At 43.2% G+C, this 14,628-nt stretch overlaps 1 protein-coding gene across 1 annotated transcript; it reads right to left on the bottom strand.

Moving 5' to 3' along the window:
• Nucleotides 1-2,130: 2,130 nt before the first annotated feature.
• On the bottom strand, nucleotides 2,131-7,371 carry LOC121328477. Its single transcript, XM_041273162.1, has 3 exons — nucleotides 7,295-7,371; nucleotides 5,680-5,797; nucleotides 2,131-4,199 (listed from the first exon to the last, which is right to left on the bottom strand). The coding sequence occupies exons 2-3, from the start codon at nucleotides 5,692-5,694 to the stop codon at nucleotides 2,778-2,780; spliced, it is 1,437 nt and encodes a 478-aa protein (XP_041129096.1). The 5' UTR covers nucleotides 5,695-5,797; nucleotides 7,295-7,371; the 3' UTR covers nucleotides 2,131-2,777.
• Nucleotides 7,372-14,628: the final 7,257 nt, after the last annotated feature.

Genomic DNA, 14,628 nt, shown 5'->3' with positions numbered 1-14,628 from the left:
GCATATGACCTAAAACATTGTCAGTTATGAAAAAAAAGAGTTTCCAGCAAGTGTACTCAAACTTTTGACTGGTACTGTATCTACAGATCCTACCCCACAACGTCCACATGAAAAAAATATTCTAAAAATTTGTAGGAAATTAATTAAAAATGAAAACCGAAATAGCATGGTTGGAGAAGTGTCCATTCCCCTTGTAATAGCAATCCTAAATTAGCTCAGGTGTAACCAATCGCCATCAAATTCACACATCAAGTTAAGTGGCCTCCACCTGTGTTAAATTGTAGTGATTCACATGATCTCAGGATAAATTCATCAGTTCCTGAACATGAACGGTCCACCCAACCCCCCAGTGGAGGCTGGACTGAACCATCGAATCCTCTAGCTTCCGTCATTAAGCACTTCACAAATCTGGCCTGTATGGTAGGGTGGCAAGAAGGAAGCCATTACACAAGAAAGCCCACCTTGAATCCCATTTGAAGTATGCAAAAAATCACTCAGGAGATTCTGTAGAAATGTGGCAAAAAGTTTTGTGGATTAAAATTGAACTTTTTGGCCTAAATGCAAAGCGTTGTTTGGCGTAAACCCCACACAGTGCATCACCCAAATCCCTAGTGTGAAGCATGGTGGTGGAAGCCTTATGTTATGGGGATGTTTCTCATCGGCAGGGACTGGGGAACTTGTCAGGATAGAAGGGAAAATGAATGGAGCAACGTACAGAGAAGTACTTAACAAGGTCTCAATGTGATGAAGAGTGCAGAGCTGTGAATAACAAGGTCTTGATGTGATGAAGAGTGCGGAGCTGTGAATAACAAGGTCTCGATGTGATGAAGAGTGCAGAGCTGTGAATAACAAGGTCCCGATGTGATGAAGAGTGCGGAGCTGTGAATAACAAGGTCTTGATGTGATGAAGAGTGCGGAGCTGTGAATAACAAGGTCTTGATCTGATGAAGAGTGCAGAGCTGTGAATAACAAGGTCTCGATGTGATGAAGAGTGCGGAGCTGTGAATAACAAGGTCTCAATGTGATGAAGAGTGCAGAGCTGTGAATAACAAGGTCTTGATGTGATGAAGAGTGCAGAGCTGTGAATAACAAGGTCTCAATGTGATGAAGAGTGCAGAGCTGTGAAATAATGACCGATGTTTCCTGGTTGTCGTCAGTGCATTCTGTGAATTGATTTACAGATTAATTGAATCAAAAGCTGCCAAGTAATGTTTTAGGGAGAAGGTAATGATTTCCATTACATGAGAGTACTCACTTGCCCCTAAATGTTATCATGTAGATCCACCCAAGTGTAATCAAGGCTCTTCACTTTCACTTATTTCTGCATGAAATCTTTAATGAAACAAAACCATGTCATTCATATTGAAATATTATTATGTTTATTGAACAATAAACACAACTTTTTTCAGATTATACATAATTTGGTCATATTTTAGGTTTTAACCAATACAACACCCATGATACAAAAAAATGAAATCAGTGGACAGCCAATAAACACTGGAAAAACTTTGGAAATGGTTAATCAATTCACGTTGACTTTACCCTTTCCCATTAAAAAATAAAACCTACTACAAAAATAACAATAAATACATTTCCCAGTGCTGCTGGGCAAAGTCCCGCCTTCCTGACTTGTAGCTATCATTGATTCGTTCCGAATACTTTAAACCCGCCCCAACTACTGAGTGACAGCACATTCCTACATTTCTATTGGAGACTCTGCTTACAAGATTTAAAACGAGATTACATTCAGGAATGGAGGCTTGTTAGCAGAGTTTAAAGCTGTATTGCAGTTAAGATACAGAGGATTTAAAACAGAATTGTGGCGAAATGTACAAAAATGCTTCCACACAAAAACCCCAAAATAATGTGCCTATGACCATAGGGATTTTGTTGCAGAAGACAACAAAGGAAAGGAGATACAACTTAAGTGTGCAAGTGTTGTCGACTTACTACTGTACATATTTTGACAGAAAAAAAAAAACGCTGAAGCATTTTGTAAAGTAACCGAAAACACTAATTTCATACAGTATATATCAAAAAATTAAAGCGCAGAAAAAACGATTTACATAAATCTTGAAAATAGCTAAAAATATGCACTGAACAATATAATTAATAAAAACTGAAAAACAGAAGCCCTAATTATAAAACCAGAAATACAAAACAAAGCTGGAATTGAATGACAAATGTTTAGACTCGAAGAACACTTTGAAAAACACATGGAGATGTTTGTCATTGAATTGAAGCTTCTTGTTGTATTTCTAAATGAAGCAGCATCATTGAATAATGGTTATGGATGATATTTTGATGATCTACCGGTGCTTGCTGTATTATATTTAAGCAGCTATTAGGATTTTATTTGTTAGAAATGTCAAAAACAATATAATAGAATGAAAAAGCGCACCAATTCTGCTCTACTCTATAGAAACACACTTTAAAAAAAAAAAAAAATCACATTTAAGTTAAGAAAATAATATTTTTTTACAGTTCTGCCAGCATGTAGTATTTTTTTAGGTATTGCATTTCTCAACCCTAATCCAGTCACACTGCTTCAAGATTGTAATACTTTCTTTTATAGCATCGTGTCTATGAGCGTACAGCAGTGTAACAGTAACAGTGGAAGAACAACTGGATTTACTTCCCAGCCTGGCTGCTTGCTATATAAAGTTTCACATAGGATGGATTTTGGAAGAACTAATTACATCAGTTGTTGTAGCTGTACCACATTACAGTATAGCAGCTTGCCCCCCACTTGGGTGTGCAGACCAACATTAACCCAATCAACATTTTTCTTTAGTTTTGCAGTCTGTTGTCATTAAGGTTTGAAGGTAGCTCTCAAATGTACGGAAGTGTCCAAGGTGGTCAGCCTCGTGCTGCTTTAGGAAGCTGTGTATCCGGCGCAGGCAGTAAGAGACCTCTGCTTCGCTGGCAGGTGGCTCCAGCTCTTCTTCATCACTGTCCTGGGGAACAGTATCTGGAGATCCATCTAGATCTCGCCCAGTTTCATCACTCTTTCCAGCAGGGGAGTTCCTTTCTTTTAACTGCTGTATCCAAACCTGTCGCTGTTCAGTGGAATACCTGCACAGTCTTGCCTTGCTCTCTGAACCTTCACCATCTTGCAGGAGGTTGCTGTTTCTTTGCAAGACAGCTTGCTGCTCTTCTGATCTGCTGGTTAGTGGCTTCTCTGGCGGCTGTGACGCCGAACGTCCGTCCTGTGTCCTGGGTTTCTCCCTCAAGTGTCGATGCCAGCGCTCCTGTTCTTCTGGAGACAGTCCACTCAGAATAAAAGGCATGATGGCATGAGTGCACTGCTCTGTTGAGAAGACGTCCAGGTCACACTGCTCCTTGAGAGATCCCTTCACCACCTTCCTCGCGAGCCAGCTCTGCAGACAGTTCTGCAGAAGTTCTGGAGAGAGCATGCCCAGAGCAGCTGGCAAATTGGTCTGTTGATCCGGAGATCTTCTGCCTGCGCAGTTTTCTCCAGCTTGGCCCGTCTCCTCTACTGCCCCACTGCTTTCCTTCACGTTTTGGAGCAATGCCTGCTTTTCTTCAGGCAACAGTCCACTCACAACAGAAGGCAGGATGGGAGCTGTGGAGGTAGAGTCTTCATCGCTCTCCTCCTTGCAGTTTCTTGCCTCCACTGTGTGCTGGAGCCATGTGTGTCGTTCCTCAGGGGTGAATCTGCTCAGGATCGTAGGCAGTAAGGTAGGGGGCCAGTCAGAGGTACTACCATCTGTCTGGCTTTTTTCCGCATGGACTCGCTTAATGACAATATTGTTCCTATCTTTCCAGCGCTGTAGCCAGCCCTGAGAAGGGTTGAATTCCACACCCAACGTTTCGGCGAGACTCTTGGCCTTAGCCATCAGTATGGGTCCTGTGATGACAGCTTCCTTCTCTTTTGCGATGGCAAACCAGCGCAGTAAAGCTTCATCCACAGACTGGACCTTCCCTAAGCGTTTCCTCTTCCGGTCCTGGTTGGCTCCACGATGCCACTCATGCATAATATCATCTCTGTTCTTTAGTAGTTTGCTAATTGTGGAGACAGACAGGCCATATTCGCTTGCAATGTCTTTCCTTTTGACGATGGGGTCCCCGAGTTTTTCCAGAATCTCCACTTTCTGTGCAAGTGAGATGGCTGTCCGGGTGATCTTGCGGTCAACAGAATAAATTAGATTTGTCCAATTGTCTTTGATCAGCATTTCCTAAAAATGAAACAGGGCAACGTGTTAGTCTAAACCAACCACAATTCACAAATGAGTTAATCTTACATCTCTTTTTACATCACCTTTTATAGTTCACATAGCATTAACATAAAAGGGACTGAAACAGGGCAGAAAGATGCTGAAATGTTTTGAAGTATCTTGCCAATGTGGTGAGGCAATTTAAAAAGAATGCAAGTCTAGGGAAGCTACACAAGAGACTTGAATGTTCTAGTTAGACCAGCGTGGCACAAACCCGATTGTTGATTAAAAATATGACCGAAGCCGCCTCGCTGAGGACTGAAGATTGGAGAGATCTTATCATAAGAATTTCAGTAGGCTGATGCGTTTGTTGTCATTTACACTTCTGGAACATTACAATTGATTCTGTTATTCCCAGTGTGTAAGAAACAAGTTCAGTATTTGGAAAGCCTTTGCACTGAAATAACTTTGCAATATTTCAATGGGTGGAGAGTAGTAAGGACATGCTAAACAGATGTGTGTAATGACATTTTCCTGCTCTTTCTTTTTCACTTGGTGATCAGATTAAAGTTAGTGGTGGAAATATTCAAACTAATTTGATTCTGTGCTACTGAATGAGATCTCTTAACAGGGGCGCAAAATGCTCTCAGTTCAATTGTGTGAATGAGATCTCTCAACAGGGGCACACGATGCTCTCAATTCGATTGTGTGTTTCTGAATGAGATTTCTTAACAGGTGCACACAATGGAAATAAAACTAGGGATAATTTTTTTCCACTTTTACTCAGGAACGTTCGTCAAGAGAAATAAACTTTTTCTTCTAAACTTCAAGTATATCCAGATCCTGGGTACACTGCAGGAGGGAGCATGATCTGGAGACACTGCAGGAGGGAGTGTGACCTGGATACACTGCAGGAGGGAGTGTGATCTGGAGACATTGCAGGAGGGAGTGTGACCTGGATACACTGCAGGAGGGAGTGTGACCTGGATACACTGCAGGAGGGAGCGTGATCTGGAGACATTGCAGGAGGGAGCGTGATCTGGAGACACTGCAGGAGGGAGCGTGATCTGGAGACACTGCAGGAGAGAGCGTGATCTGGAGACACTGCAGGAGGGAGTGTGATCTGGATATACTGCAGGAGGGAGTGTGATCTGGAGACACTGCAGGAGGGAGTGTGACCTGGATACACTGCGATCCTCAGAAGACTTTTTTTCTCCTGACAAACACTGCCAAGTAAATGTTGAGAAATGTACTGCCCAGTTGATTTGTGATGTTGAAAATTCAGCAATATGATTCAAAATATAACACTGCGATACGGACAGCACGGAATACAGCAAAGGTAACGTGATGCCTTTCTTGTACACTTTGCAGGGTGGTCTGAGACACTAAGCTACAGAATGGGAAGGATTATTGCTGAATGACAGACGCTCTTTTAGGACAGTGAAGTGCAACTGTCTCCTTCATTAGATAACACTTTCAAAGGCAATGGTATAATACTCACTGTGTCCGTTTCCATTGCAAAGTGCTCACAATTTCAACTGGAAGCACGAGAACGAAGATCAAGCTTTTAAGCCTGGTTAATGCATCCCAGACGTTGTCTGAATTTAATATCTTACGACCTGGAACGGTAAAGAAAAGTAAAGATTAGTGTTTTTGTGAAGGATCTCCTGCGCCACACTGCAATAACTGATGCATGAAAAACATGCCAATATTTTATCAAATCAAATTACCGACACAAAGCAGTTCATTTTTATATTGTATGATATTTATAGCACCGTTGTGTACCATGTGTGAAGCCAAGATCTCAAATGGTCTTGTCTTTATCATCTGCCAATCAAAATGTTGCAGAGCTACAAAAGGAAGTGGTCTGAGGTTATGCCAAGGTCACTGTCCTTACTGTTTCTGTAAATGCTGCCAATAAGAAGTCTACCTCAAATGAGGCATGACACAACTGTTAGAGCTTTTTACTTTTAAGAAGCAATTTATTTCCATGCTATACTGTATCGTAACAGTGGTATGCAAGGTTCGTATTGCTGTTGTTGTCATTGCTTCTCTGAGCGGGATGTTGTTTTAAGATGTCTGCTCCCTGAACTGATGACAGGTGTTGTGTTTTACCATGTTACCAGGGACGAACGTGTGAAGATTGTCACCTTCTTCCCCTTCTGTATCACAATACCAGAGCACAGCTCAGCTCATTGCAGAGCACCATGCAGTTCATGAATGAAGAATAAGTGTGCTTTATAGTTGCTATGAATACTCTCCTCAACTAATTCTTGTCTTTCAACAAAATAGTCATAAAATGACCATTTGATCTTATTATGCCATCATACAAGTGGCCAACCAGGCCTATTGCACGTATCAGACTGCGGCATTAGTGTATCCTTAAACCCTACATTAAGTAAGAACGAAGAAACAAATAAATGTTGAGAGACTGGCTGCTAAAATTACGGCAATGCCAATGCAAGTGCTGTGCGGCGCTGTCATGGATTACAATTTCTGTAGGCAGACATTTGTTTTGATTTCTGAGATACAGTCTTGATGGTGTAACGTATAACCTGTCTCTGCTGCAAGTAGTAGAAATAGCTGCGTATTTCTCAGTGAGGTCCAAAGGGGAAGAAGCTTGTGACGTGTACAGCTAATTGTATTTAATACACGCGTTTTGTTGGCATACCCAAGAAGACTGAAAAAGCAATGTAAACCCAACACGTTTCAAAGGCATACCGGTAACTAAATATAAGGATACACGTGTGTGCCAGAATAACGATTGTTTATGACACAATGCGTTTACAGTAACGTTGTTGGGGTTTCTCTGCATGTATAAAATACTGAAATATTTAGCAAATCATCCTAGCCGCCAAATCTCACAATACAGTCTACTCTAAACTAGTGACATTATAACACGTCGCGTTAACTGATAATGCAGAAATTCGTGTTTGTGTTCTGCAACAGGACAGCGAATACTGAACACATTTTAACATGCAAAAGGTGCACATAAATGAAAGGAACGACTTTCTCTGCACGACTGACAATACAAACAAGATCTATTCCGTTCGTACTGTTTTACACATACTGCTGCATAAACCAGCGGGCAGCATTCCCACTTGTGATACACGTACCTGCTTACCGCGCGCGTCTCGCCTTTGTTTTCAGTTTTATGTTTTATCTCTCGCGGCACTTCCTGGAATACCCTCCCGACCGACTGCAGCTGTGTTGTGACAGTATTTCAGCAGTCAATGTGAAAATCTGAACAACCTCTCTAACGATTGGATTGCAGGGACAGTGGGCGGTATTTGCAAACGCCAATGGAATAATAAAATGGAGTCGTGCTGTGTAACAAATTGTAAGGGCAGCGTCATGGCCACGCTGTTGCTGGCAGGAAGAGAGACTCAGAACACAGAGAGCTGCAGGTTAAGCACGTTTAATTTACAAACAGCACAGCACACAAACAGAAACGCGTTAACAAATAAAAAGGCGCAAGGGCTTTTGCCACGTTTCTGTCTCATTCTGTGTTGCTTTGTCATCTGCAAAGTTTACAAGCTTGCATCTCCAATCATAGTGACATGTGGACAGAGACTGCTGTTGATATGAATTTTGCTCACATGACTGGCTGAAGCTACGGAACACTGCACCCTGTTATGGATTTAAACCCATGCCTGCCGAAGAGGGTGTCTTTGAAAAACTCCCGCTGTGCATCACTGACTTGTGCACGCTTCTGTTAGCTGCACCGCCATCTTGGACTTCACAGAACTCTGCATGTGGAGTTGTTTAAAAACTATTCGTCAAAACCAGGAGAAAAAGACTTTCGAAGCGCAACAAAAGGACTTTGCTTTTGGAAACAGTGTGTTTGCTACCAGTGTGTTTTAGCAAGACCCGAGCTAAACATAAAAGGTAGTGTGTAAGGTCTTGCTATAGCCATTAATGCAAACCCTGGGTGCATGCAGAAAGTAAGTGTCAGTGTAATAGCACACTGACTGTTTGTAAACTCCTGGAGTGTTCTGTGGTGTCGGTCGCAATTCCGGAGCGCTTAGAGCGCACTGGCCGCTGCAGCTTCAGAGCTGGATTCTCAGAGCGTTCGCTTTCAAAACGGATGAGCGAAATCAAACTGAACAGCAGCAGTAGTAATTAAAGTCGCATTAGACTTACGAGTTGGAATTTATATAAAAAATGTTTCTATCGGTCTAAGAAAAAGCCATGAAATGGCACATCTGTATGGCACTACAACTGCTGCCCTCTTGTTAGCAGAAGCGAACGACATCAATTATTTAAACAAACATTGTACTGAATGAGTGATAATTGTTGTATGTTACAATACAATCAACTACATCAGGCTAACTCTGTATATATCTTGTTTCCAGTCAAGTTTTATTAATCAGCGACTTCATTACAAAGGCACAGCAATAATAGAAAACAAAGTAATCTGCCAGTAGCATGTTCTAAACTGTGTTACAATTAAAACGGTAAATAACAATAAAACGGAAGCACAGTAGGGATCGTTGCGCACTCCACAACATCTCCTGCACGCATTCTCATTAGCTGCGGAGGCTGTTAATGTACAAAATAAATGAACACTGTCAAATCAAACTAAATATTGCAATTTGCTAGCTCCATTATAACAGTTAACAAAACTAACAGCACTTAATCATTTACTTTAATTGAGATAACCTTTCAATATATATGAACGCAGACATTAAAATAGTGGCACTTCTCTTTAACTCGCCTATATCAGGAAACCAAAAAAAAACCCAGTTGTCTGTATTAAACTACATGAACTTTGAACCAAAAAAAAGTTTTTGCATCCGTCCTTGTTTTTACTGCGTATGCAATTTGAGTTCTTCAAATCATAGGTTCAACGTTTAGTTTAAAAATCCCAGTAATCTTTGTTGTATCGCATCAATTGCAGTATCCTACAAGGCATGGGGTTATTTTCTCAATACTGGTAGGCTGTGTTCTTTTAATTACGAAACAGTCCAAGTGGTGGTGCTGCATACACATTACATGCTGTGTGTACTTGTATAGTGATTTTGGTATGGCGCACAAAAGTAAATAAGTCTTGTTGAATTTACTGCTGCTTGCTTCCGAATTAAACACCACATCATTTAGATGTAGAACATATAATGTATCGAGAAAATTCTCTTTTATTTTTTACAGAAAGTAACTAATATTATTACGCAAATTCAAACTGTAACGCGTTATATTAACTCGTTATTAAGAAATGTAATATTATTACAGTAGCGCGTTACGTTACTAACGCGTTACCCCCAACTCTGAAGAAAAGTGTTTCCCACTTTCCCATTCAGTTTATTGAAAAGGTTCAAAGTCACCGCGCAATTTCCCATGAAAATAATATAACTGTTAAAGTGAGCTTACATAAACACTTATTAAACACCGATTTGCTTACCCCACAGTATATGACATGTCAACGAACGACAAGTACTGATTTTAACTATGCATAGACGTAAATTACAACGACAAAATAATGTTTTTAAAATCTTTATTCATGTTAAAAAAAATACAGCGAGTAATTTCCTGGAGATAAAATGTATTTATAATACAAATGAAAACATAAATATACATTACGATGTCACCTTAAAAAAAAAAAAAAGCTGTCCGCAATACATTTCCATAAATAACATGACAACATATATAAACAAAAAATAAGCAAAACTAGTTTTCGTTTCTCAGAAAAATACAACTGGCGTCCTGTAATATTCGCTGAATCTCCAGAGAACCTTGCCTTTAAGTTCTAAAATTCGCACATGCGTAGAAAGGTTCAAAAAGGCAAACGCTAACTTGTTTCCCGTGACACTGTTACTATTCTGTCCTGTCAGTGGGATGGGACGAGCTCTAAAGCCACGAATGCAGACAAGCCCTATCTGGGAATTCAGTGTATATGAAAGTGTGCAGCTTGCCTGCGTTTGGGAGAAGCCAGTGACTTCACATTTTCAGCAGGGATACCATCCTACTGAGATTAGAAAAAACACACCACAGCAAGATACTGCTGGCTGGACTGTCACTCAAAACACAAATTTGCAAATCAGAGAAGGCGGAACATCGCGCAGGAGCTTTGGCAATTGGTCCTGTGATTGCTTAGCTGCCTGATGTGTCTTTTATTTCAGATTATTTACAAAAAAGCTGTTATTATTTATTTTATTTTTTAAATTTCAGTGTATTAAAAAAAATGAAGATATGCCTTTATTCAGCAAGGAGAAGTGAAACACACTGTGGGCGTATTTGCATTAAAAATGACTTGATTAACTACACTGTCCTGTTCACAGTCGTGAAAATTGAGCTTCTCACAGTGGTGACAAAATTACCTCAATGCGGATGGCTGTTGGTCATTCAAACTGATTGAAAGAATGCAGTTGGTTTCATGAAGGCAGATGGTCTTCAGAAGCCTGAAACATTCAAAAAAGTCTGAAACTCTGAGGCATCCAAACCCTGTCTTCAGAATGATTCAAACTGTTTCAAATGTTTATTAAAAGTCATATACTTCCAGGGCTCTTGTGTGCGTTCCTCGCTATAGGAATTCAACACTGGACGCTTTACGGAGCAACACTGCCATCTACAGGACTGACACGGAAACACCACTTCACCGAGACCCATTTTAAAGTCTCGCTCCTTCAGGTCGTTGGGTCGGCCCTGTAAGCTCCTTGATCTTTCATGCTCTGAGATGCTTCCTCTCTGTCATTCCCAGGCATTAGACTTGCAGAATTGTAGCACTGAAACTAAACAGATGTACATGTTCTTGTTAAGCTATATCTGAATAAATGAAAGCAAGCGACACACTCTGATTCAATGGCACTGTTTTAATAGCCTCTTTTCTCTATCAAGCTGTGTTCTCTTTTCGACGAGGATGATTCCTGAAGCAGAGAGGAAAAAATCCACCACAGTCCGGAGCTGCTCCTGCTTATTTACTTCTTTCTTAATGAATTTAGAATGCCCAATTATTTTACCTTGATTTTTTTTCTTCCCAATTTCGAATGTCCAATACGTTTTTCTCCTCACGCTGGCAATGCCCCGAACAGCCAAATTATTTTACTCCAATTTAGAATGCCCAATTATTTCACCCCAATTTTAGAATGTCCAATAATTTTCTCCCCTCACTGCAGCGATTCCCCACACAGCTCAGCGGAAGTGACGGTCCAGTGGACATCCTCCAATCCCACGACCAAGCCAGCTTCCTCTTTTAACCCAGGATCTCAAGAGCGGATGTCGGCGAACTGGACAAAGACCAGATCTCCAGGCATCTGCCCGAGTTCTCTGGGCGCCTGGCCGGTAGGGTCCACTTGAGCACGATGAGGAGAAACAGTCCCTGCCAGTTTTGCCTCCCAAACCCACAGGAGCGCCAGAGCCAATGTGACGCTCCCTCCGGAACCCTCAGCGAAGACCGGCCACTTCGCACAGCCAGGATGCGAACCTGCGCTCCCCTGACTGTATGACTCGTCCTGCACACCACGCTGTCGTGCCTTTACCAGGTGAGCCACTCAGGGACCCCGACTTCATCTTTATTGTGGTTCAGCAGCTTGGTGGTACCAATCCAATCGGCCATAAGTAGGTTGGCCTACATCCCCAACGGAAATCCTCTTGAAAAGGTACAGCAGATAAACACATACAAATTCTAATCTTTTACAATTGAAGAGGAAGAGGAGGAGGAGGAGGAGGAAGCAGTAGTCCAATAAACACATCACGGTTGGACACGATTTTTAAAAGCCATGCCCATTTTTCTGGCTCCGAAGCCGCTGCCATGATTTTGGCGTTCAACGGGCTTTCGGGCTGTGGATTTCTTCTTATCTACTGTTTTTTCGATGTATTTTTGGCTTTTCATTTCTGGATTCACTCTCGACTGAAATTTTTTCTGAATCCATTTTATAAAACATTTCTTCATTCTCGTGCAAGGAGGGGTCTCGGCAGTGGACGCCTGCGAAGATAAAAAAAAAATTGTGTTTTGTTTTTCATGAGCAAAATTATTTTGCACATAAAACTGCAAAAGTAACCATCACAGAGTGAATCTTAATCTCATCATTTAAAATGCAGGTCCTTTCACGCTGGGTACACATAGGTGGTCTCAGTAAGGTCCATTTGGACCTTTCACACTGAATGCCAAGCGTACCGACCATACTGGGGTACAGAATTTCGGGGGTGGGATGGGGTGGGGGGTTTACCCAGTATAAACGGTTCTTAATTTAATCTCATTGCTTAAGATTGTATCTAGAGATCCTTGCAAAAATTATATTCCCGGGACAGAAGAAGGGGGCTAATGAATCAGTCAAGACAGAGATTGCAACTACATAGAAAAAATAAAATGACTTGCCCACCCCAGGTAAGAGAGCATCTCCACTTTTTAACTGGCCAGTGTGTTACCCAATTTACAATGCAAGTATTCATAAACAGTCTTGCCTCGCTAGCCCTCTGCTGCTGCTGCTGATGCTGCTGGCAGTTGAGGGAGAAGTTGATCTCTGCTGCTGCTGGAACCGGACTCTTCCCCTCGACCTTCTTGTTTCTCTTCTTCCAGCACATTTTCCCGAAGAACCTCTCACAGATTGTGGGGCGCATGTTGCGGGAGACGTCCGTCTTCCCTGCGTTGACGTGAGGCTCTTCGGGATGTTCAGCACTGGAGCTGCCTGCCGGTGAGTTTGAGGCACAGAATTCTCTGAGTCGAGCCTTGATCCTGGACACACCTTTAGCGTTCTCAGCTCCAGCTTTAGCATGCAATTCAGCCAGAGCCCTGGCCTCAGCTTCAGCCTCAGTCTCAGGCCTGGCAGTCTCAGTCTTGGCCTCTGCTGCAGCTTCAGCCTGGAGCCTAGCCAGATGCCTGGCTTTGATCTTTGCCTTAACCTTGGACTTGGCTTCAGCCTCCGTTTTGGCCTTTGGCTTAGTCACACCCTTGACAGTCCCAGTCTCTGGCTGAGCCTCAGTCCCGGTCTCTGGCTGAGCCTCAGTCCCAGTCTCTGGCTGAGCCTCAGTCCAGGACTCTCGCACAGCACTGGGCCGAGGGACAGGCCTAGCTCTTCTCCTCCTCTGAGTGCTAGCACCAGTCTTGGCCTGAGCCTCAGTCCCGGTCTCTGGCTGAGCCTCAGTCCTGGTCTCTGGCTTAGCCTCAGTCCCGGTCTCTGGCTGAGCCTCAGTCCTGGTCTCTGGCTCAGCCTCAGTCCAGGACTCTCGCACAGCACTGGGCCGAGGGACAGGCCTAGCTCTTCTCCTCCTCCGAGTACTAGCACCAGTCTTGGCCTGAACCTCAGTCCCGGTCTCTGGCTGAGTCTCAGCCTCAGCCTCTAGCTCAGCCACAATCCAGGACTCTCGCACAGCATTGGGCCGAGGGAGAGGCCTAGCTCTTCTCTTCTTCCGAGTGCTAGCACCAGTCTTGGCCTGACCCTCAGTCCTGTTCTCTGACTGAGCCTCAGTCCTGTTCTCTGACTGAGCCTCAGTCCCGGTCTCTGGATTAGCCTCAGTCCCAGGCTCTAGCTCAGCCACAATCCTGGACTCTCGCACAGCACTGGGCTGAGGGAGAGGCCTAGCTCTTCTCTTCCTCCGAGTGCTAGCACCAGTCTTGGCCTGAGCCTCAGTTATGGTCTCTGGCTGAGCCTCAGTCTTGGCAGCCTCAGTCTTGACCTCTGGCTCAGCCTTGGGCCTGGGCAAAATCCTAGCTCTGATCCTAGTTTTAGCCTCATCTTCAGCGTCAGCTTCAACCCTGTCCTTAGCTTCAGTCTCAGCCTCAGTCCTGGCCTTAGCCATGGTCTTGCCTTCAGCCTCATCCTCAGCTCTTGCCAGAGCCTCCCTTGCTGTCTCAAGCTGGATCAGGAGTAGCTTCTTCTCCTCCTCCTTCTCCGAGCTGGAGATGCTGAACGTGACCACATCCTCATAGTCTTGGAACATGACTCCCTTCTTCTCCTCTTTCCCTTTCAGTTTGGGTGTTTCTAAGCTTCCACGTCTCTGGCGTGGCAGAGGGCTGTTCACAAGATCATCCATACCACGGCTCAAACCCTTTAAATCCAGACTCTCCAAATCATCCTCCTTTGCTGGGGTCACCTGTATAAAAAACAAATAAAATAAAAACACACACAATTGGTCACTGTGCCTCTAAATAAGTTAAATCTCTTAATAGGAAAGACGGCAGTGATTTGACAAACTCTCCTGTGATGTTGACCAGTATTGCTATATCTGCTGGGTTTGAAGGGTGTGACATCAGTATAAGTACATTTTCAGCATTTCTAGCTAAAAAGTGTGAGATTCAAAGCTCAGCTTCAACCTCAGCCTCAGCCCTGGGCTCTACCAGCCTCAGCCCTCACCTCTACCTCAGCCCTGGCCTTGACCGTCAGACTCAGATCTTGCCCTGGCCTGGTAATCTCAGAACCTCACCTTCTCCTCTTTCTCTTTCAGTGCGGGTGTTTCTAAGCTTCCATTTCTCCGGTGTGGTGGAGGGCTGTTCAGAAGATCGTCGATAATTAGGTCA

Source organism: Polyodon spathula, chromosome 16, assembly GCF_017654505.1.
Source record: "Polyodon spathula isolate WHYD16114869_AA chromosome 16, ASM1765450v1, whole genome shotgun sequence".
Lineage (NCBI taxonomy): Eukaryota > Metazoa > Chordata > Actinopteri > Acipenseriformes > Polyodontidae > Polyodon > Polyodon spathula.
Note: the sequence above shows the minus strand (reverse complement) of the source record. Positions and strands in the feature narration are given on the sequence as shown.